Here is a 25,007-nt window from a genome sequence, read left to right as displayed (position 1 = left end):
GACAGCTGCAGCAGATGATGTGATGACGTCGTCTCCTTTGGATCGGGAAGATTCAAACAAACTTTTTCGCAGCACGTCAAGCTCGACAGAAACACCCTGATCAAAACCGGAAGTTAAATGGCTTCTTAGAAAATAAGTGGCACGAAGTTGTGCGTTACACAGATAACATTAAAATACCATACCATGAATTGTGAATATGTTTGTAAATAATTAAATAAACGTTTACTTTCATGGAAAAAAGTGAACAAAATAAGTGTTACCTGATATGTTCCGTCACAAAAAAAAACGTCAAAGGACTTGTCTGGCAACTGTTGTCGACCAAAATCTGTAGTCTGTAGCATATACTATGAAAGGCACTTCTCTATATTGATGGTGACCAGCAGATAGGACTGTCTTTCTATTCAACTACGGGTGTCTATAATTATAGAATAGTAATCATATATTAAGAAACTGAACTCGAAAAAACAGCACCCATCTGCAGCAACACTGTCATCAAATAGGAATACATTGTTGCTGAGTAACGTAAAGAAAAAATAATAATTGTGTAATTTCACTCAGAAACGTAACATTTTAATTTCTTGGCTAATGACAAATAATTTATTGTGAAAGTTTAATCCGGAAATTATACATTTTCTGTCTGGCTTGACTCCAACTGTCCTCAGCAGGACGAGGAGTGCTCTGCTGTACTTTTCCCTATAGTCAATAGACATTCTCTTTGTTGCTGTGTGTATTTATTAGCACACAGGTTTTATGGCTCCCAAAGTTTATTTTCTCAGAAGTTAGCATCCGGTGGATGGTAACTGATTCAGGCTGATAAGCCCTCCGGTTTGAACGCTCCTGCCGAATGGAGTCGGATTTAATTTGTAGTTCATTTTTTTCCCTAAAGAAAAACGAGAAAAGAAGATGAGTTTCGCTCCAAACTTCAAACCATGAAGGGTAAGTTACGTCACCGGTAACGTTGTCGTCCGTTTATTCATTTTCCCATGTGGTGTTACGGTGTGTGTTGTTCCCCCATCTTATCACAGGACTCCCCCGGACCTAGCGTGCTCCTGTCGCCGGGAAGCTAGCGACGCACTAACGGCTAAAGTTACGTTACCGTCTGACGGACGTTAGTGGGGTTTTCTGAAAACCCGCATATTAACGTTTCTTTAGTCGTTATAATTGTACAGAGAGCTCGGCTCGCGTTACGATTTTAAGGCAAAGCTTGGTCTTACTTTTATTTACCGCTAAATTTATTAAGTATCAATTACATGTCGTTATCAATAAGTCCTCTTTTTAATTTATAATGGATAACTATACATTTTCAGAGTCAACCGAAAAATGAGTCCTTCCTCCGACAAATCCTCGAAGACTTTGAGCACTGAGCTCTTGACATTGTTGTTATGACCGAATGGCTTCTAGTGTCTTACCCAAGATTCAAGAGAGTGATGAGTCTCATTCGTTGTTGCTTTGCATTAAGGAAGAATATTGAAACATTTCCAGATTTGAGGGAAATTGGTCTTCATTTAACTTGCAAGTCACTGTCCTCCTGCTTCCGTCCCCATTACATGTACAAGTAAGCCACGGAGACCATTGAACACCAAGGCACAGAGCGAGGCTTCCGTATGGTCATCTTCTGCAGATGTAGATTAGAAAAAACTAATCTACTTCTTCTACCATTACCATACCTTTTCAGACAAAATGGTCCAATTAACGAAATAATAGATCAGCGATCGTTTGATGACAGATTCTTGTTTTGACTTAACGAGATCATTTGTGATACATTTTTTCAGCACAGCATGTCCACAACAAGCGATGGACCACCTGACAGGTTGTCAAGTGGTCCATCGCTCTTTCGACAGCTCCCAAAATGTTCAGTTGCACACAAACTCTTGTGGTGGCTGATGACGGATCAGTCACTTTTCAGACACTTAATCTGTGTGTTTCCTTACGCTGGCAGTTGGCCACCTCATGCCTTCTCCTTTTTATTATGGCTCCAACCGTCACGGTTGTGGGCGCACCACAGCCGCACAATACCTCACCTACAACATGTTGTGTCACGCCACACGTCCTCGGGCGTTTTTTTGTGGCAGTTTAAAAGGTGCAATAAGGTTTTATTTAGCTGCCAGGGGATGACGGGATTCTTGGACTTCAGATGAGTCAGTGAGTTTCGCTTGATGATGCAGGGATACCTTTCTGCGTTGACAGCCTGCTCAATGACGGCGACGTTCCTTTTGACTTTCCAGCTTTGTTGGAGTAACATTTTGTAGACGCGTCCAACAGTAGTGGTTTATTTCTCAATTGACCGGTTCTAGAGACTTAAACATGCCGATGATCTGAACATGCTTCCTATCAAACCGGTCGCACATCTCTCTGCACCGTAATCATGGACAGTCTGCCTATCCGTTATTCCTGCAGCTCAGGAAGTTCCACTCGCGCTTTCCTGTGCAACATACCGACAAATAACGCATGTGGGTCAGTCCTGGAGACGCATTGTCACTGCATGGGCTGCACACGATCGAGCAGCATTCCAGCGCACGCACACATTTGATTTGGGTCAAACCAAACAAAGGCGTCACTGGCAGAAATGACTGCCCGTCTGTCTCCAGTTAAATTTATTCCTCAACCCCCCCCCTCTTCCATCCCCCCACTTTTTGTACGGCTGGGCAGGAATGCAACTCCTAGTGTTAATATGATCGAGAGCCGCGCCGTGGGCTTTCACCATGTCTCCCCGTCTCCGTCCCTCAGCCACGATCTTAACGTGCAACGTGTCCATGTGGTTCTGTTCCAGCAAGTCAGGAGCTGCAGCAACAGAGCGAACAGTGACCGCATTGATGTCGACTCAGGCAATATTGGTCAGGGAGAGGGGGGTGACACTGCAGATTTCTTCACCAAGTCTCAACGTTTGATAGTCTCTCGTCCTCCATTCCCACGTACTATCGAATACAGCTCCATAAAGGAGGCTCTGATCCATGCAGAGTACCATATGTTTTATCTAGCATCCGATAAACCGCTGAACCCTTGAAGGAGCTTTTATTGGACTGTGTGGAAAGGTGTGGTTAAAGCGTTTGTCATCATTTCACTAATTGTCACCTTGTATTCCTTGAGAATCATGAGTTGTCTTTCCTGTAAAGCTCTTTGTATTCACCTACCGCATTGTTTGAGACCATCATCTGAAAAACAGCTTTGCAACAACACTACATTTGGTTCAAAGCTTTGCTTGATCTTTGGCGTGTTGGGCCAGCTGTGCGCCCAGAAGGCGACAGTGACGGAGAATAAAGAATTCCCTTGAGGCTGGAGGAGGGTGTTTTGGCGCTTCAGGACACGGACACACGGCAGCAGAAATCTCTCTTCCGGGTCGCCGTCTTTCCTTATTCTCACTGTATTTATTTTGGGAAACCGACCCCGACAGCAGCCTGTCCTTCCTCCCCTTCCTCGCTGTCCCTTCCTACAAGTGGTACGACGCTTCGGATGTGTGCAGTTTCCAAAGCACATGTCCTCCTGGGGGGCCCTCAGTCTCCCTTTGACCATGTGTGTGCTGTCTGAGCTTGTTTTTAATTGCAGTGATTGATGGGCAATGTTTGTGTCTTGTCTTCTTTGTAGGTTCTTTACAAGAGGAAACGAGGGAGGGAAGCGATGCTCCGCTAGAACAACGCAAAGCATAAAAACATCAAGGATCAGTTACAACCATACTCCTTGTGGCACTCCTGCATTCACTTATTATATCTGCATTTAATCGGGAACAGATCACTTGGCTCTGCCTGCCTGTCTCCTGGAGGACGTCCCCGATGCATTCTCTTGCCCCCTCTCAACATGCTGGCTCTGAGGCTGCAGCAGGGCAGGCGAGGGGTCGGTGAGGCCGATCCACTGCAGAAAGGGGACACTGTGGCTCGACAGGGCTGCCAGTCAGGGAGGCCCCCTCCTCACGAGCAGTGCAGCACCATCAGGGAGAAGATCTCCCAGTGGGAAGGTCGCAGTCAGCAGGCCGGCTGCCAGGATGCCGGAGCGAAGGCACAGCCTCCAACCGTGTCCCGAACTCTGTCTGGAGATCACCTGGGCAACGGATGTTCCGACGACGTTTCGAAAGGTGGCCCTCACCTCTCTAAATCTCTAACCTTGGGCTTAGATTTCCGAGTTTCCCCGGCACAAGCTGGACATGCTGTGGCCGGTAGGAAGTCGGAACCCGTTCGGAAGTGTTCAACTGAATTTTCCACCCCATCACCAGGAGATAGGCCACTCGCAGCACCAATGTTTGCGTCCCCCAAGGTGCAGGCGGTCCCTGCAAACCCCGCGAAACGGATCTTCACTGCCAACAGCGACCAAAAAACCGATCACTTCTCGAAGGTTGAAGTAGTTTCTAAACATCTACCTCCATTGACCGGTGACCAAGAAGACGACATGCCTGCTGGAAACTTCTACACTTCACGGGGCTTCTGGCGTAAACTCGAGGGCGACCGGCTGCTCTGGGAGAAAGGCCGGTGGTCTTCAGGTGTAGCTCCGCCTCCCCCCAAGCCTCTGCGGACGTTCCAGTATCGGGGAGGCAACAACAGCGGCAGCAGATCACCTCATAACAACCAGTCCAACGCCAGAAGCCGGAGGGTAGCCCACCCACCGAGCTTCCCTCCGCCTCCGTGTCCTGGAGCGAAGACCAATGGGATTTCCAGGCATACAAATAACAGGTGAGTCAGTGCACTCTAAATGGATGGGATTTTGTTGCAGCGCTTCAATCGATCTGGTAGTATAAGGAAATTCACTAACGCACTTGCATCTTGCTTAAGACTTTGTCTATCAGCAGTTTTTACATATTTTTTCAAAAGGCTGTTCTGCAGAGGAAACCAAGCCTAAATTGTTGGCCAGCGTCCTGGTGTGATGTCACATATCTGGCTGCATTGTTCTCTATTATGTGGATGTGGCCATGTTCAACTTTAGCCACGGGTCGAGGGTCGTCATACACACACACACACACACACACACCCACCCTGTCTTTAATAGAATCATCAGTCGGTATCACATTATACAGTTACCCTGAACCCCACACTAAATTGTCCAATATGCAAAGACTACTGAATCAACACCTCCAGAAACTGGCCAGTGAATGAATACTCATTTAAATATAGGAAGCTGAATTGTAATAAAGTGAGATTACGCTTGTTGTTCATCCTAAATAATGTTACTCTCAATCCCAATACCCATTAAGGGTAGGTGGCTTGTTTATTGTTGTATGTCACCCAACTGCCCAAATGGTAGAACAATCTGGCAATAGTGCACCTGATTTTAGAAAAAGACACACATTTGCCAACCAATAACCCTCCCCTCACCTTCAGTCTTCCTGCCACACGTAGTTCTCCAGAGGCAGCAACTAGCTGTTTCATTCATTCATTCATTCATTCATTATTATGAAACTCGTGCTTCTGACCCTGCCGTCATGCAAAGCTCTCAGCACTCATACACGTTACTAAAGCAACTGAAGCCAAGCACATACAACTTACACTGAGCCTATAACCAGGCCGAGACGGCAGCGAATCCACTCTCCCAAAACGCATCGCTTCACTTTCACTTGAGGAATGCACTGTGACCTAATGGTTATTATGACAGCTGTCATGCCTCGTCTGTCTGAGACCTCTCACAGTCTTGTTCCTTGCACCAGATGATCAGTCATTGCCTTCCATGGCAGTTTATCACACTCTCTCTGTGTCTTGCTCGTGGTGGACGCTGACCCGACACACCACCAGGGAGCAAACAATAGCATGGCTGCTATCTTTAGGCCCGTCCCTCTCACTGCCTTCCCTTCCCCACAGGAAGTCCTTTGAGTACGAGGATGCGGAGCGTCTGACGGCGAAGCCGAGCCCGCTGAGAGGAGAGGACGGACACTCGGCCCTTTATAACGCCTTCTCCAACGACAATATTTACGAGGACATCGTTTGTAAGTTTGACTCCCTGTGTCATGTGAACTTCTGGAGCTTTGGATCATTGCACTGACTGTCTTTATTATGAACCGCTTTCCTTGGGCCTGGTTTTGTGTGAAAAGCAGACAAAGACAGGAAATCATAAAGACTGCAGGGCGCCTGTCATTGGTTGAATACCCCGTTTAAAACGTTTTATATTATGAGAACTGAGCTTGTTCAAGAAGGATGCTGCACAGGCACCAGTGAACTAATCCGAGCATTTAGCAAGAGTGCCTGAAGGTTTCTTTGTCCCGGTGTCGATGCAAACATTAGTTTTCAATTGAGTGATAGTGAATGTATTGTTTTCTTCAGGATTCCATAAAAAATCCCCCCAAATATGGTTTCTTCTAGCATATGTTTTCCTTTGATATGTGCGATATACGGAACTAGTTGTCTTCTGCTTCGTACTGTTGGTGGAATAAAACTGACCGTTGAGGTCTTAGAGTCAAGGTTCGGTGAAGCCTTTCACTGATCAAACATGCAGTCAGCCCGTCTTATCTCCCCCCCCCCGCAGGTGAAGGGACCAGGGATGACCCCTATGAGAATGTCAAGCTACCTCCCATGTGTCTCCCTATTGGAAGAGCCCATGGTCCAAAGGTACCACAAGACATGCCTTTCATGCCTCCTTTTCACACTACAGAAGGATGTCTAATTGTTTATTGGTGCATAAAATAAGCCCTCACTAACTTGACATTCTGGAAGGGGAAGTGTTATACTTTCATACTGCGTAATTACCAACAAACCGAGCGATTCTCAGGAACTTTTGTCTTCCAGCTGCCTCCTAAACCTCAAACGCCGCAAGGCCACGTGACCAAGGTGGAGAGGAAGAGGTTTCAAACATTCACACCATCCAAATCCTCTACACTCGCAGACGTCCCCAAACCAGCTGCACCGCGGCGCGCCAGCACTCCACTAACCCTGCGGACGCCTCAGGTAAATGGTACATTTAGTGGGACACAATGATTGCGCAGCTTTGGGTTCATGCCTTTGCACCGAGGCACTATGTTTTCGGGTGGTCCGTCCAGCTGCTCGTCCTTTCTTGTGAAAGGGATGCTCCAGGAACAGGCCCAAAACATCAAACTGCATCCGAGGTTAAGGGTCGCTGTGAACTCACAAAACCCATTTCTTTTGGACGTAACCCAAGATGTTGCGTGCCAATGATGTCTAATAGAAAACCATTAGGAAGACATGGACGTGAACTGCGGTTGGTTTGAGGAGACCTACTTTGGCGTTGTGGTTGAGCAGGAAGGAGAGGCACGCTGAAATATAACAGATAGTGGATAGAGCAACACGTACTTGGTGAGAATTCCGGGAGAAGGCATTACTTGGATCATAGGACTCATGGCAGTGCGAAGAGAAGAAGCGGGGGGTACCTTTAACAATAAGGTACAATAACATGGAAACCTATTTTATTTGGCGTGCATGCTTGGCGAATTCTTATATCTTTAAGACGCACATGACACATGTGTTGTGTTTCAGCAGGTTTGACAAATGCCAGTCAAGGAGTTTTTTAGACGGTATGCAAACAATATGTTTTTGTTGACCTGGTTGATTTCTATTGTTACTTCTAAATAGCAAACATTCACGAATGAACTGCCTTACTAGGAATTAAAAAACAAACAAAAAAATGAGTTACAGGTATGCTGTCCTTTAACTTTTTTAGATCTCTGACAAAGGTGTTGAATAAAATGAACATGTATCAATGCAAGAACCCCTCATGATGTATTTTTCTGTATTGTAGCTTATATGTGAAATTGTACTTTCTTTCCTTAAACTGACATACAAGCTGGCTTCTGTGGGTTACAGATACATGCCGGCTTCCTGTATGTGTTTGTGGCTTGAGGCCAGCTCTATATTTTTGGTCCTTATTTGGCTTGTGTCCAATGTGTTGAGACGTTACACAAGAATGTACGCTTAAAAAGATGTAATAAATATCTATAATAAAATGATGTGCTTTTGTGGCTCGTTATGTCGCAATTCCCTGTAATCATGATCGTATAATAGCTGTGAAATTACAGGCCTGACGAGTACCGATGTGTGTTCTTCACAGTATCTCAACAAGATCGAGACCATCTTTGATGACAAGAGAGGGAGGAAGAGAGTGAAGAACCAGGGACTCTCAGTGCGAGGTAAAACACACACACACACACACACACACACAGACTGTCACATGCATATTTTGATGGTACACACAAGGCCATCTGCAGCAGGCAGAGCTGCTGATTATGAAACGAAAGCTGACTGTCTGCATCTGATTATGGCTTCGCAAATCTTTTCCATTCCTCTGCTTCTCCCTGCCCCTGCCCCCCTCCATTCTCTAATTCATATCCACCACAGAGGAGACGAGTGGAACAGAGAGTGACCCCGAGGACAACTCCAAAGGTATCACAGTGCAGTTAATTTGTCCCTAATGTCTCTATACGCTAACTAGCAGGTTAAATGGCATATTTCTGTAAGATGTTAAAAAATCAGAATTGGTCAGAATTTATTATTGACACCCCAAAGGGTAAACAGAGGGTTGCATCGAAAAATCTATTGCATGCTTGAAGAATGTATTCTGGCTCTGTAGTGGTACTCAATGCCGGCCATGTTACAAATGATGTATACATCTTTGAGCTAACCGCTGGTGTTCACTATGAACTATTTACCATGTTCTCTATGATCATCCATGGAACAATGCTTTAATTGTGGGCGTTGCCATCTTTAACGCTACCCATGTCCACTGTATCGTCTGTTGAGCCCTTTCAGAAAGGTCAAATAAAACAACAGACCAGCCAAGCAGCATCCTCCTTGTAGAGAGGCTTGTGGGAAATGTTGTTTTGAGCTCAAATAAACTCAAATAACACCACCATCGCGAGATGCAGGCTACCAGTTATCAATGAGCATTGTTGCGGAAACTGAGGGATCAGTGTTAGATTTCACAATTATTCCTTATGTTTATTGATGTATGAAAGCCTCATAGTGCCCAGTGTGCTGGATGTACTCTCATTGTGTGGCGCCCAGCAGGCTCCAGGAGATCGGTTTACGTCCAGTCGACACTGAAACGTCGGCCAGGTTACCGCACCCTGGAGAGAGACCTGATCCAGCTGCAGCAGCAGAAACAGCAGCTCTTCCAGATCTTTGTGGTGGTGTCGCTAAGAAAAGGTTCCTCGGGAAACACCTACTCCCCTGAGATCACGCAGCAGTTCCCCAAACTGGTTAGAATGTGCTTTTAACGCAACTCTACCCTTCTTCCAGACACAACTGTGGATTAATCAAAGGGCTTCGATTGAATGGCATTCTGAGGAACTAGGACAATGTTATCATGTCCAAGATATAACCTTGTTTGGCAGAATTAAAGGAACAGGACTCTCATTGAAAGCTTGAGGGATCATTTCAACCGCTATCTTTAGTACTACAGAAGTCAAAAGCACTTTGTTTACGCTTGTTTTTCCATGTTCATTTGTATAATATTAAATATTGTCACATTATTTTATCAGGATTTGTTTCAGGCGCCTATATTGGAACATATAAATGGTTCTTTGATGATGGTTGTTGAATAAGTCTTTTCGGAGATCACTGCCTTCAGCGTATTCTCTCCATTTCAGTTTGAGAAGTCGTCCCGAGTCTCCAAAGAGGCAGAGGATCAGCTGAGGGTCATTCCTAAGTTCTGCTTCCCCGACTCTCAGGACTGGAAGCCCTCTGCACACATGCCAAGGTCAGCCTCTGCACCACATCAATATTGGAAATGGCATGCTAGATGGACGCATGAGTAACCGCATCACAAGGGATCTGCCAATGGCACAATGGTTACACTTGTGTTTTTTAATCTTTCCTCTCTTCCTTTATGTCTGTATGTGCTTTTTGCTGTTATCCACACACCGTTCATGTCAAATACATCTTGTCTAGCTTTCCCTTCCTGTATAGTGTCTCGTCTTATTTATATTCTCTGCTGTAACCCTTCACAGGGACATTCAAATGTCAACAGATCGGATTATTACCCTTAGTAGTATTAGTAGCTATGGGCATTGGACATTCTGCTTTCATTTTTAACAAGTATGTGTGGTTCACTGTTTTTGTACCAAAGAGAAAAATGAAACCCTTTGACTTGATGTGCTTGTGTTTACAGTGAGACCTTCTCTTTTGTCCTGACCAGCGAGGACGGCAGCCGCTGGTTCTGTTACTGCTGTAAGATCTTGGTGAGTGTAGATGTGAAAGCATTTGCATCTGAATCATTGATTTGAGTGTTGTGTGTGTGTGAGTGTTAACAGACATGGAAGCCTGCCACATGCTTACTCAACATCTCTTAGGAGATTTAAATCTGTAAATGGAAATAACAGGCCGTAAACCCATTCTAAATCGATGACTGAGAGCAGGAAGAATTTCATCCCTTTCCCCCTTCTTTAGCTTCATAGAGAGCTGCTTTTAGACACAAGTTTTAGGTTGAAATGATGTGGTACACATCAGTCTTTTTCTATTGTGTTAGAATATTCTGTGGTTGTCTTGTTGAGCTCTCTGTAACTATGCCGTTGTGTTCTATTTTAGCATAGACCTTGAGGCCAGGCCTTACAGGAAGAGTTCTATAAACTCTACGCTACTATCATAAAAGTTTCCACTTTGGACTCTAAAAGCATTTTCAATGACATCTTGGTAAACACCATAAAATGAATGAGAACTTGATGGTGCTGTGTTTTGTTGAAAGTTACCCGCTTTATGTCTTTATGTTATGTCTCTTTCTTCAAGCCCATTGGAAAAGGGAAGAGGCTGCCTGAGGTGCACTGTATTGTCAGCAAACTGGGTTGCTTCAACCTCTTTGCAAAGGTGAGGCAACTAAACAATGAATTTGCACCCTTGGTGCTGCTGATAGAAGCCTTTTGTAGTGAAAGGAGCTGGTTTTTAAATGGAATGACGCTACTCCAGAATATAATCCAGAACAATCCCTGGGTGTGTTTTTCAATAAAGAAATTGTAAAAACCTAGCTGCGTCACACCCCTCTTCAAGTTAGCCGAGTATAATTTACCAACTGTGGGTGTGACTGTGTGACTATGGTTAGAATGAGAGGACGGTTAAATTTACATAACCAGATCTTTGCTCTAATCCACACAAGTTATTTCATTACACATGGTGATTCTTTGTCTCCTCCTGTTCAGATCTTGGAGGAGGTGGAGAAGCGCAGGGAGATATCCCCAGCGCTGGTTTACCCTTTTATGCGTAGCGTGATGGAGGCCCCTTTTCCCGCCCCCGGACGCACAGTCACCATTAAGAGCTTCCTCCCTGGTTCTGGGAATGAGGTAATCCTGAAACAAAAAGGGGAAAGGTTAATTAGTAGTTGTGTTCCTCCTAACCACTCCTTCCTGCAGACTCGGAATGACTCACATTTGTGTAAACATTCGGGATAGCTATTTCAGCTTTGAAGAGTTCATATTGGCACAGCTGCCTGAATGGACTATAACCGCCATTAAAAGCCATTTAGTCATTATTATTTGCTGAGTCAAAATAAGTAGATGATGACCGTTCCCAAAATTAAAAATGAAATCTGTATCACTACATTCCTGTTCTTTCACCTGAAGACGGTTCTCGAGGTTTAAACTTCTGTGGTTCAAAACTGCATCTTAAGTTTTTGCTCAACACTAGAAACTGTGAAGCTTAAAACTGGAAAACCTGATATTTGGATTTATGTTCAGTAAGCAGTACATATAAAGAAATGAGCCATACAGGCATTTAATTACTAGGAAAATAGCAAAAAAAGGATTAAGGAACAGCCAGTGTTGTACCAGTGTAGTTACACTTGGCCTTGCTGCATGTGCCCTTGTTGCTCTGCCAGGTACTGACTTTGTGTCGACCAGTGGACTCCCGCCTGGAGCACGTGGACTTCGACAGCCTGCTGCAGTGTCTCAGCGTGGGGAATCTCCTGCAGGTGTTTGCCTCTCTTTTGCTCGAGAGGCGCGTCATCTTCATCGCTGACAAACTGAGGTATATATACCTATATAAAGATGACATACAGAAGCGATTCAATTCAATTCAATTCATTTTATTTTGTATAGCCCAAAATCGCAAATTACAAATTTGCCTCAGAGGGCTTTACAGTCTGTACACATGCAACATCCTCTGTCCCGAAACCCTCACATCGGCACAGGAAAAACTCCCCAAAATATGAAAAAACCCTTCAATGGGGAAAAAAGGGAAGAAACCTTAGGGAGAACGTCAGAGGAGGGATCCCTCTCCCGGGATGGACAGACTGCAATGGATGTCATGTGTACAGAATCAACAATGTAAAAGATGTACAATACATTCAATTTCTCTAACTGAAATGATACAAGTAATTGCAAGTAGCAGAACAAGTGTACGGCAGGACCACTGCAGGGACAACCTCCATCAGATCGAACCACCATCCACAGAGGCTTCTGTGGGGAGGGAGAGCAGAAAGATGTTGGTTTTTGATGACAGTAATATGAATCATATTTAAAGTAATGATGATGGCAGCAGCAGGTGTCAGCAGAGCCATGAGCCAGGAGTCAGAACCGGGGTCCGCACGAAACTATGATCCACGGAGACCTGCTAGGCGAGAAAGCACAAAAAACTCCCGGAAAGAAGCTTAATCAGTGATGTACATTAATAAAGCATGGATGATTGTGGGAGGAGAGAGTGAGAGTGAGAGAGGGGCTCGGTGTGTCCTAAGAAGTCCCCCGGCAGTCTAAGCCTAGAGCAGCTTAACTAAGGGCTGGTCCAGGCTAACCTGAGCCAGCCCTAACTATAAGCAATATCAAAGAGGAACGTTTTAAGCTTTATCTTAAATGAACTGACCGAGTCTGCCCCCCGGACTGAAAGTGGAAGCTGGTTCCACAAAAGAGGAGCTTGATAACTGAAGGCTCTGGCCCCCATCCTACTTTTTAAAACTCTAGGAACCACAAGTAGCCCAGCATCTATGGAGCGTAGATGCCTTGTAGGACAATACGGTGTAACAAGCTCTTTAAGATAAGACGGTGCCTCACCAGCAAGTGCCTTGTAGGTGAGGAGAAGTACCTTAAATTCTATTCTTGATTTAACAGGAAGCCAGTGCAGAGAAGTTAATACAGGAGTTATATGATCCCATTTCTTAGTTCTTGTTAATACACGTGCTGCAGCATTCTGAATCAGTTGGAGAGGTTTAAGCGATTTACAAGAGCAGCCTGATAACAAAGAATTACAGTAATCCAGTCTAGAAGTAACAAATGCATGAACTAGTTTTTCTGCATCACTTTGAGACAGGAAGTTCCTGATTTTTGATATATTCCGTAGATGAAAAAAGGCAGTCCTTGAAGTCTTCTTTATATGAGAGTTGAAGGACATATCCTGGTCGAAGAGAACTCCAAGATTTCTGACGGTGCTGTTGGATACCAGAGCAATTCCATCCATAGAGACTGTATCACGTGACAGCTGACTTCGAAGGCGCTCTGGGCCTATCATGATAACTTCCGTTTTTTCCGAGTTTAACATCAGGAAGTTGCAGGTCATCCAAGTTTTGATGTCTCCAAGACAGTCCTGAAGTCTAACAAGTTGGTTGGTGTCTTCTGGCTTGATCGATAGATACAGTTGAGTATCGTCTGCATAACAATGGAAGTTTATGCGGTGTTTTCTGATAACGTCGCCCAAAGGAAGCATGTACAGGGTAAATAGAATCGGTCCAAGCACAGAACCTTGTGGGACTCCGTGACCAACATTCGTGGTCCTCGATGATTCACCGTTCACAAACACAAACTGGGATCGATCCGATAAATAAGATTTAAACCAGCTGAGTGCAGTTCCTTTGATGCCAAAAGGAATGTGATTAATGCGTGTGGATGCTTAATCCAAACATACAGGCCCACTGTTAATTATTCGTGTACCTTGGTCTCAATGCTACAAGTTCCAACGTAAAGTCATGTTTTATTAGGACAGCCCAAAATCACTTGCAGTGACTCAGTAGTCTCTATTCAATTCAATTCATTTTATTTTGTATAGCCTAAAATCGCAAATTACAAATTTGCCTCAGAGGGCTTTACAGTGTGTACACATGCAACATCCTCTGTCCCGAAACCCTCACATCGGCACAGGAAAAACTCTCCAAAATATGAAAAAACCCTTCAATGGGGAAGAAGGGAAGAAACCTTAGGGAGAACGTCAGAGGAGGGATCCCTCTCCCGGGATGGACAGACTGCAATGGATGTCATGTGTACAGAATCAACAATGTAAAAGATGTACAATACATTCAATTTCTCTAACAGAAATGATACAAGTAATTGCAAGTAGCAGAACAGTTGTTTTTATTTTTCTCGATTAACGATGAGTAATAAGATGCTCTTGCGTTACGGAGAGCCTTTTTATATGTTTTAACGCTGTCTTGCCAAGTTAGCCTAGATCCTTCTGATTTGGTGGAACGCCATAACCGCTCAAGTTTCCGCACAGTTTGCTTTAGGTTCCGGGTTTGAGAGTTATACCAAGGGGCGAACTTCCTTCTTGTTGCCATTCTTCTTTTGAGGGGAGCAATATCTGTGGCAGTATCGACAAGATGGTCGATTTGTGACGGACTGAAGTTTTCACAGGAGTCTTCTGATATCTTGAGACAGGACACTGAACTTGGAGCAGAGGGAATGGCTTCTTTAAATGAAGCTACAGCGGTATCAGATAAACATCGACTGTAGAAACCCTTGGCAGGACGAGGAGATTCTGGTAGTAGAAATTCTAGAGGGCCACAACAACAACAACAACAACAACAACCAGCAGGACATTTCTCTGTTCAATCGGATTTGTTCTTATTGTTCTCTTTATTTGAATATGTAAACCAATAAATTGGTTTAACGTTAAAAGACAAGGAGTGTTGACAGGAATATTACTAGATAGGGTCGCTGAGAGTATTAGCATGTATCAAAACATATATATTAATAACTGTTTAGACTGTTTGCTGAAGCTCCTACAGTCACTTGAAATTCTTTTCATAATATTTTCAGGGAGCAGTGATTTCTGTGTTTGTGGCGTGTGATCCGTGTGAGAGCTGAGCCGCGTTTGAATCTCTTCCCCTCTGCAGCGTGTTGTCTCGGTGTAGCCATGCAGTGCTGGCGCTGCTGTACCCCTTCACCTGGCAGCACACCTTTGTGCCCGTGCTACCGGCCAGCATGCTGGACATCAGCTGCTCCCCCACCCCCTTCCTCATCGGGGTGCTGGCACCTTGCCTCCCAGAGCTGCTGGAGCTGCCCATCGAGGAGGTCGGAATTCTGTCCTAATGTTTTAAAATCCCCACACGTGTTTTTAAAAAGACGGTTCTCTCTGTACATCGGTTTAAGTTCCATCTACTGGCCGTATATTTTTTGCATTTGTGAATGAATACCCAAACCGAACCGGTATGTATCCTCCACTAGGTGTGAGTAGTAGCTCAGAAACGCCTGGCTCGCCCCTCGTCTTCATAACTCTCGTTGTGTCATAGTGAACTCTTGCAGTCACTAACTGTCACCCTTTGCTCTCCTTGTCTTCCCAGGTGCTCATAGTGGATCTGTGTGCAGACAAGTTCGTTGTTCAGGTGTGTACACATAGCAGTGAATAAAAGGAATGATGGGTGTGGTTCCAGTGGGTGGGTGGGTGGGGGGGGGAGCGATGGCTTTGCCTACACTTGTCCCTTGTTTGTTTGCAGAATGTTTTGAGGGTGACAGAGAAAAAGTGATGTTACGCCCACAAGCTCGGCAGCGATGAAGCGATTTTACAGCTGATAGATCAGTGATAGTCTATGTGTCTATGTGTTTGTTTTGCCCAGTTGGGTTTGTATTTATGCGTGTTTTATTTTGACTGGGTTGTTATTTGACATGTCATTTAATTTAGATTTAGTCTTTTTTTTTTTTTTTTCAAGCTAACGAGACATTCAGCGATTGTCTTGCCAGCCACTCAGACGTCGGCTGACTCAAATACCTCAGCATGTGACAAAAATGTTGTCTTTTTAAAATAAACACAGATATTTAGTCGGTGACACATGGTCTGTTCTTTTGCCTCTTTAGCATTTTTTATTTGAAATGGTTTATTGAAAAACTACTACGTCACAACACTTTTTTTTTTTTTTTTAGTCGTCACATCTTTGCTCATCGTAGAACAAAATCTAATAAGTACACACAAAGGTACAGTTGTTAATTCAAGGAGGGTCCCCTCAAAGGCCAAAAACAACATGGATGATGTGACATATATTGTGAGGTTGGGATGCATGTTGGAAACTGACTGCTGTTGACCTTTCCTGTGATGTGTGACAGCTGGGCGATGAAGACTGCATCCTGCCCAGTAAACTGCAGGCAGCGCTGCAGCAGATCCTGGAGGAGAGAGAGGATATCCTGGCACAGGAGGATCGAGACAGAGGAGGAGGTTGGTAGAAACTGCAGTCCTTAGTTTATGCTGTTAATGAATCTTTGAGCTGGGCAGTTGGAGCTGTAACCAATAATGTGTTCAATAATGACCTATTTAGGTTGTTTACTCCATTAGCATTTACAATACATACATTTTCGCTCGGCAAAAGAGACAATCCAGTCTTCACAACAATGTAAACGCCTTGAACATGTTTAGGATCTTGTTGCACCTCCTTTTTTTTTTGCATACATCTGATTGTAAATCTACTGTACAATCAATCTATTTTCTCCAGATCAGCAGGTCGACCTGAGCGCTCTGGTGTCGGAGGGCTTTGTGCACTTCTTCGTGGAGTTGGTCGGCCACTATCCCCTCCACATGGTTGAGTCCTCCAACGGAAGCAGGGAGGTCCAGCGAGAGGGCTTCCGCAAATCTCACCCCTCCCGCGGGGTCCGCCAGTTCCTGCAGCTCTTCATGGATACTCAGATGTTTGCTGGCTTCATTCAGGACAAAGAGCTGCGCAAGGGAGGAGCCAGAGGTAATTGTGTTGATGAGGCAGTGCCACTTGTCCTGACAGTTGATCATTTAAAAGAAAAAGGATTTATCTGATCATTATTATGGTTATTGGTTCTTAAAAGACAAAACGAGACAAAAAGAGAAAACTAGGCGGTTACATTTTCTCACTCATTCCTATTTTCCATTTTAATATGCTCTATAAGAAAAAATGGTATTGCCCTCTCACTCAACTCACTCAAGATTTACCCATATATCAATTTGTGTAATCTTACTGATTGTACTTCTCTGCCTTCTTAATATTCCCATAATGCTGTGTAAACTAAGATCATGCCCATCGAAAAATACACAAAATCCATCTTGACTAAACTTTATAATCTTCTGTTACATCCCAAAATGGTAGTATGACACTCCAAGAGCAGACCTTGGCTTTATCGTGTTTAAATATAAAATTAAATCTGGAGCGAACTACACACCAACAGAAGGGAACATACACACTACTCTGCAACTAATAAAAGTTACGCTAGACTGGACTACTTTTTTATGAATAAAAAGGACATTAACAAAGTGTGAAATTGGAGCAGCAGACATGTCTGACCATTGTGCAGTTTATCTCCATGTCAAGTTAAATCCTCCAGGAGAAAAAAACCTTACAGAGGATAAATGTGAATACTAAGTCATATATCGGTTGTTTAAGAGATTAAAATATATAAAAAAGAGAATGATAATGGGGAGGCTAACCTTTACAATCCAGTGGGAGGCTCTCAATGCAGTTATGAAAAGAAAACTAATTGTGAAGACGGCAGCTATTAAGAGAGCGAAAGAACAAACATTTAAGATGGAAAAGGAAAAATTGCTCGATCTTAAACGACGACATAAAAACAGCTGCAACTTGACACTGCTACCGAAAATCAAAGAAATTAGAGGGAACATAGATTAACTACGGGAAATAAATTAATAGGATTATTTAAGAAATCTTGTTTTCTTTTCTACGAGGTGGGACCCAAAGCAAATAAACTACTGGCAAAAAGACTGCAAAAACAGGCAGACAGGACGATCCATACGATGAGGAGCACACCTACTAATGGAATACTCTATGAACCCTAAGAGATTGAAAACACTTCCAGGAACTATTATCCAAACCCTATATAGTCAACATCCAGCTGCTGACAAAGACCAAATTAGAACTTTCCTCCTTTCCTACCAGTAAATGGGACTGATCGAAACAAGACCAATACTTGAGGCATCATTTAGCCATACACTTGCCACTGGTGAACACCCACCCTGGTGTAGCACTGGAGCGGTCCAGTTGTCTCTCACCAACTCTATTTGCTATCTTTGTAGAACCCCGGCTCAAGCGGTTAGGCAGAATAAAGCCCTTAAAGGGACAAAGGAAGAACACGGGATCTGTCACTTGGAGGACCCTGACATACGGCTGCCTATATTAAGCAATCAACTTGTTTGGTTCCTACTCACATATAAATTAAATGAATCAAAAACGTAACATTTTAACACTAAATTACAAACCATTTCAAATGATACAACAAACTCTTAACTTACAATAGATTCCTAAAAGAATGGCATACCTCAGAGTAACTATACCAAGAAGTATTGATGATCCAGTGTTCCCCCTACACTTCCCCTAGGGGCACTTCCAAAACTCCTTTTGTTTTCAATCACTTCCGATCAAGATCCTTGAGAAGCAATTCAGAGTTTGGGATGACATTATTTTAAGGTTTATATGTAATGGCCAAGAATCAAATATGAAAGATTACAGATTGAAAAATATGAAGGGGGGCATGTCACTGCAAAACCTCAGGGCATACTTTGAGCAACGGTATTATACGCTCCTTAAGATAAAATGGTGCCTCACCAGCAAGTGCCTCGTAGGTGAGGAGAAGAACCTTATATTCTATTCTTGATTCAACAGGAAGCCAGTGCAGAGAAGTTAATACAGAAGTAATAGTTCTATAAAATAGAATAGCAGTTCCTTTAATACCAATCAAATATTTGAGTCTCTGCATCCGAATACAACGATCAATGATGTCATTGATGTTGTTGTTTTCAATCACTTCCGATCAAGATCCTTGAGAAGCAATTCAGAGTTTGGGATGACATTATTTTAAGGTTTATATGGAATGGCCAAGAATCAAATATGAAAGATTACAGATTGAAAAATATGAAGGGGGGCATGTCACTGCAAAACCTCAGGGCATACTTTGAGCAACGGTATTATACGCTCCTTAAGATAAAATGGTGCCTCACCAGCAAGTGCCTCGTAGGTGAGGAGAAGAACCTTATATTCTATTCTTGATTCAACAGGAAGCCAGTGCAGAGAAGTTAATACAGAAGTAATAGTTCTATAAAATAGAATAGCAGTTCCTTTAATACCAATCAAATATTTGAGTCTCTGCATCCGAATACAACGATCAATGATGTCATTGATGTTGTTGTTTTCAATCACTTCCGATCAAGATCCTTGAGAAGCAATTCAGAGTTTGGGATGACATTATTTTAAGGTTTATATGGAATGGCCAAGAATCAAATATGAAAGATTACAGATTGAAAAATATGAAGGGGGGCATGTCACTGCAAAACCTCAGGGCATACTTCCTGGCAGCTCAAATTAGACCAATAATATACCAACGATTATCAAGCAAAGTGAAAAGATCTAGAACGATATGTAGAAGCAAGGGAGATTCAAAGCCTGAGGACAGCCTTTGCAAATATTTATGGCGAAACATCTACTTAAGAAGATGGACGTCACCCAGTTTACATTAGAGCTACATTTACCTGACAGATAAATGCAAAATCGAACCATCAAGATATGATGCATGAAGATGATTTAAACTATTCAGCATCCTATCAGAATTGAAAGCTCCACCTGCCATAATCACAGGGGTTTGAAGTTCAGAATGGATTCAGTTTTATAGTTGTAATGGCGAGGTTCACGTGCTGGTGTCTCACCACTTTGAACTGTCCCGCAGGTCTCTTTGAGGCCCGGGTGGCCGAGCATCTGGATTCTTACCCTGAGCCCGAGCCAAGTGGGGTGAACAAATTTCTGAAGGGATTGGGTAAGCATCTTTGTGTCATCATCGGTTTACATTTAAAAGTTCATTTTCAACAGCTAATTATTATTCAATTTTAGGAAACAAGATCTCCAAGTCCCTCCAATTGAAATGACGACTGACTTGGTGAGGAATTGAATGTGGACAAGAGTCCCCTTTCTAGAGGCCAAAGGGACAGTAGAGACCAGGTTTGTCTTACATCCGCGTACGCGCGTCTACAAGCAGCGCACTTTTCATCGGATAGGAACTGGAAAGGCTCTTTCTCTTCTGCAAATGTTTAATAAAACTGGGAGGACTACAGAAAACATTCCGGCTACTTAACCTCAGCCTGAACATGCGTTCTGGTAACTTCTTATTTTCTTCCTTTCCCTTGAACTAATTATTTACGTAGATTCATCTCTTTTCTAAATTGTGCATTTTACTGTAAATGCAAAGTAGATGTTGTTCAATCTTGAAAGTACTTTACAACTGAAATGAATCTGCATGGTTCCAACCTGATGCACGTTTTTATACATTTGTGTTTGCATCATCTACTCTGCATTCCCACAGCAAGCTTTTGTTTACTAAATGTGGTTTTATTGGTTAACTCTGATCAGGACATTGTGTTCAGGTTAAATCTCATCAATCCAAGAAATTAACATTTACATAGAGAGTATGTTTGTTTTCTTTCTTCTTTCATTGACTTTATCCCTCTTTAACTGGAGTTGTAAATATGTTTTTATAGTTTCACAATGTTGAAACAGTGTACAGTATTTTGAATATTTTTGTATAAAAGCATGATGTGTCCCAAATGCAATAAATGGGTTTTCAAGGACAGCATTTAATAAAGGACTATGCTTCTTAAAATGAAAATGCTTTGAAACCTGGGTTGTTGGTTAACCCTGCATAACTCTAAAACCCCTTGTGGTTAACCATCTGTGTAGCAGGCACAGAGATAGATAACACACAAGCAAATGAAAAGACAGCCCTGGCCTGTCACATGACCTGTAACTTTGTACCTGGCCACCCATTATTCAAAAATCCCGTTTAGAAACACCAAAAGGGACGCTGTTAGTCCTCAGTACTGACTTACCTGAGGTAGCTTGAGGCCCGGTACTTCCCACTGAAGACGAAGATCTTTTAAAACTGGTCTGACAATATTTTACTTTGTTAAGAAAAGCACAACAAAGCAGCAGTGCCTTCTTTTGGGACTACTATCAGTTGCTGATTGAAACTCGTTTTACAGCCACAGGACAATAAACTGAATGTGGGATTTAATCTTATTGGTAATCTAAGATACAGAGCCCAGGTCTAATGTAATTAAACAACATGTCCCCCACTGTTGCTCGGTGATGCATTTTAAATGTTACACTTTTGGACAGTAATGGTGCTCTTCGACTTCTCACCTATCTATATATTTTATTTGGCCAAATATTTTAGGATGAATGTATTGGTTTTGGCCTTTGCTTGTGATTTGCTGAAAATGATCAACTATTAACCAGCCCTCTGCTTCGGAGGGGTTCACTGGGTGTCTGTGTGCTGCATCCAGGAGGGCTGTGATGACCACGGTGCTCCACACGTGATTGACTGTTTTCAAACCCGCCGTTGAAGTTACACTTGTGAAATTTGGTTTGGTTTGGTTTCTTCTGTGTTGAGAAATACTGCATCTAAAACATCAATGTACTTCATCAATGGAAGTAGTGGAATCGATGGACCCCCTCAAGGTATGCAACGTTTTTTTTGGTCTTTGCTGAACATTTTCAGATGAGTTTGAAAGAAGTGACTAAAACGTTGGTGCCGCGTCTTCTTCTTTTCAAAGATGTTGTTAAACAATCTTATAAGGTAAGACTTACCATTCGTCCAAGCTAACACTAAAACATGGAAATTAAATTATGAAAAAATTATGTTTCCATGCATAAACGCAACTCCTCCATCAGTTTTAAGTCAACAACTGTCTGATCAAATGACTAATATCGCAAAGATATTTCAGTTTTCAAATTCATTTGGATGAATTCTAAGTATTGGAATTAATGTTCTTAACATTGTTAATAAAATTGACGATATATAAATATTATCTGAGTGTCTTCTTGGCTTTCTATAACGGGGACAGAAACATGTTTATGCGCTTTCACTTCCTCAAAAAAGCAGCTTGTTCTAGGAATCAAACAGATGTCCTTGCATCTTGGCTTATGATGCAATTACAAGTTGGATAAAATCAGGAATGCAGGCAGAGACCTTTGCTCAGTGAGGTCGAAACATCGGTGACTAACACAGACAAAAAATATGTTACGGTTATGGGCTACAGGCAGAACATTAGGTGCAACGAGCTGCAGCTTCAGAAACACTGCCAACATTTTAATGATAATGACAATGGTGATGATAATAGCAATAATAGAATTAGCCAGGTGTCACAACATGATAAAATAGAAATTTGCTTTCTAAATTAGACTTTTTGACATGGGATTGAACTAATAGTTGGATTCATTCAAAATCAGCAATGCACCCTAACAAATGCAGTTTCTTCTTGTCTCCAGTTTGCAGAGATATAGATATAATCCTTTATGGAAGCACAATACAGAGATATAATATCACACTCTGGTGGTTACGGAATGAAGGTGCATCTTTCCAGAAACCCTCGCATCGGCACAGGAAACACTCCCCAAAAAAATGATAAACCTTTCAATGGGGAAAAAAGGGAAGAAACCTTAGGGAGAACGTCAGAGGAGGGATCCCTCTCCCGGGATGGACAGACTGCAATGGATGTCATGTGTACAGAATGAACAATGTAAAAGATGTACAATACATTCATTCATACATTCCTATAACAGAGATGGTTCAAATAATTGTGAGGAGTAAGCCAAGTGTACGGCAGGGCCACTGCAGACAAAACCACCATCCACAGAAGCCTGTGGGGAGGGAAAGGACATTAGGAAAGGGTGATGTTGGTTTATGATGACACTAAAAGTAATGTGATTAATATTTAAAATATTATTAATGATGACGAAAGCAGTAGCAGGTGTCAGCAGGGCCACGGCAGGACCAGGCAAGAAAGCACAAATACTCTGTGGAAGAAACAAAGTTAGTGAAGCACATTAATGTTTACAGCAATAGACATGGAAATATGAATGGTATCAGAAGTGGTAGGTATCCGCGGGGCTGGCCAGGAGTCAGGACCAGGCTCCAGACGGAACCACCATCTACGGAGACCTGCGAGGCGAGAAAACACAAAAAACCTATTGTAGGAGAGGGTGAGAATGAGAGAAGAAGTCCCCCGGCAGTCTAAGCCTAGAGCAGCTTAACTAAGGGCTGGTCCAGGCTAACCTGAGCCAGCCCTAACTATAAGCAATATCAAAGAGGAACTTTTTAAGCTTTATCTTAAATGAACTGACCGAGTCTGCCCCCCGGACTGAAAGTGGAAGCTGGTTCCACAAAAGAGGAACTTAATAACTAAAGGTTCTGGCTCTCATCCTACTTTTAAAAACTCTAGGAACAACAAGTAACCAGCATCTATTGAGCAACGGTATTATACGCTCCTTAAGATAAAATGGTGCCTCACCAGCAAGTGCCTCGTAGGTGAGGAGAAGAACCTTATATTCTATTCTTGATTCAACAGGAAGCCAGTGCAGAGAAGTTAATACAGAAGTAATAGTTCTATAAAATAGAATAGCAGTTCCTTTAATACCAATCAAATATTTGAGTCTCTGCATCCGAATACAACGATCAATGATGTCAAATGCAGCACTGAGGTTCAACAAGACAAGAGAAGAGATGAGTCCTTTGTCCAATGCAAGTAAAAGATCATTCGTCATTTTCACCAGTGCTGTTTCTGTGCTATAATGCACTCAAAATCCTGACTGCAAATCCTGGAACAAAGCATGGTTTTGTAGAAAGTCACATAAATGATTTCCAACGAAGGAAAGGATCTTAGAGAGGAAGGGAAGATTAAAGACACTCTTGGACCTAGAATTGTCAGTCAATCAAGGTTGATGGAAGAGAAGCCATCCAAGCAGACATCGGGGCCCACAGCTGCATCCAAGGTTCCTGCACCCGAGGACAGGTTGGCACTGGTTGGAGGCAGGAAACCATACATTTTCTCTTCGATAATTAGAATCTTATCATTCAAGAAGTTCATGAAGTCGTTACTACTGAGGTCCACAGGAATACATGGCTCAACAGAGCTGTGACTCTCTGTCAGACTGGCTACAGTGCTGTGTTTTTATTTTTCTCCATTAATGATGAGTAACCAGCAGTATCGACAAGATGATTGATCTGGGACGGACTGAAGTTTTCACAGGAGTCCTCTGATATCATAAGACGGGACACTGAACATAGAGCTGATGGAATGACTTTACATGAGGCTACAGTGGTATACGATAAGCATCGACTGTAGAAACCCTCGCAAAGAGGAGCTAGTCCAAGTGTGCAACAAAGTTGAAAAAACTCATCCTCAATGGCTTGATCGATGATTGTATCGCCTGTCATCACATGTCTTCTGATCAGGGAGCTGATTGGCTCTTAGTGACAACAAGCACAATGTTAGAAAAATCCTTCTGTATGACTGTCATATATAACATCACATGTTGCTTGATCATACATTATTTTAATAGTAGTTTTTGTTAAATGGACAGTCTTCTGTTAAAGCAACAAAATGTTCTTTTCCCCAAACTATAGATGATATTGATAAGTACCTGTGTCATCATTTTGGGAATGTACCCTATACTTTGTACAGTATGTTCTTCAGTGCAAAGTGTCAGAGTGCAACAAAAAATGGGACACAGGTATACTAAATAATAAGGTTGTTTATTTGGAACAAAATCACCAAAACCACTGCAAGAAATAGTTGGAAGGAATCTGTGAAATCGTTTTGTTGGTTCGTCCGCAGGATTGTGAAAAAACGACTTCCCTATTTTCATGACACCTGTTAGAAGAAAACCAAACACTTGGCCTATCTATTTCCTTTATTTATTCTGAGCTGATTTGTTCTGAGCCCCTTCAAAAGAGGTTTAGTTTTATGATTGATGAACAGTTAAGTGTCGTTTCAGGGAACCAAAGTAATTATACCCCCTATGCTTTAACAAACTAATGAAATGAGAATGAAGACGAATATGAAAAATTTCCGAAATGAGAGAAAACCCTGCTCAAAATTAAACTTGTCTGTCAATGCTGGTTCCCATTTAACTCTTCAGTTTATTGGTGCAGAAATGAAAGT

The 25,007-nt window shown here is 42.7% G+C and overlaps 1 protein-coding gene across 2 annotated transcripts; it reads left to right on the top strand.

Annotated features, from left to right (window-relative positions):
• Window positions 1–647: 647 nt before the first annotated feature.
• dennd2c (DENN/MADD domain containing 2C) lies at window positions 648–21,743 on the top strand. 2 transcript variants are annotated; one of them, XM_037480986.2, is made up of 19 exons: window positions 648–936; window positions 3,583–4,658; window positions 5,778–5,902; window positions 6,439–6,521; window positions 6,699–6,857; window positions 7,975–8,053; window positions 8,262–8,306; window positions 8,931–9,121; window positions 9,512–9,621; window positions 10,033–10,102; window positions 10,647–10,724; window positions 11,054–11,194; window positions 11,728–11,876; window positions 14,947–15,124; window positions 15,394–15,435; window positions 16,151–16,259; window positions 16,534–16,776; window positions 19,739–19,825; window positions 19,900–21,743. In XM_037480986.2, exons 2-19 carry the CDS (start codon window positions 3,793–3,795, stop codon window positions 19,932–19,934), a joined length of 2,790 nt encoding a protein of 929 aa, XP_037336883.2. In that variant the 5' UTR covers window positions 648–936; window positions 3,583–3,792; the 3' UTR covers window positions 19,935–21,743. The 2 variants fall into 2 exon arrangements, with proteins under 2 accessions (XP_037336883.2, XP_037336882.2); XM_037480985.2 differs by having other exon boundaries at window positions 8,928–9,121.
• Window positions 21,744–25,007: the final 3,264 nt, after the last annotated feature.

Source organism: Pungitius pungitius, chromosome 1 (genome assembly GCF_949316345.1).
Source record: "Pungitius pungitius chromosome 1, fPunPun2.1, whole genome shotgun sequence".
NCBI lineage: Eukaryota > Metazoa > Chordata > Actinopteri > Perciformes > Gasterosteidae > Pungitius > Pungitius pungitius.
This window is presented reverse-complemented; position numbering and strand designations above follow the sequence as displayed.

Excerpts from the sequence above, each read along its gene's own strand:
- dennd2c (XM_037480985.2), top strand. The coding sequence starts at position 3,793 with ATGCTGGCTCTGAGGCTGCAGCAGGGCAGGCGAGGGGTCGGTGAGGCC. Across the intron at positions 6,522-6,698 it reads GAAGAGCCCATGGTCCAAAG|CTGCCTCCTAAACCTCAAAC; the intron begins GTACCACAAGAC and ends TTTGTCTTCCAG. Across the intron at positions 16,260-16,533 it reads GGATCGAGACAGAGGAGGAG|ATCAGCAGGTCGACCTGAGC; the intron begins GTTGGTAGAAAC and ends TATTTTCTCCAG.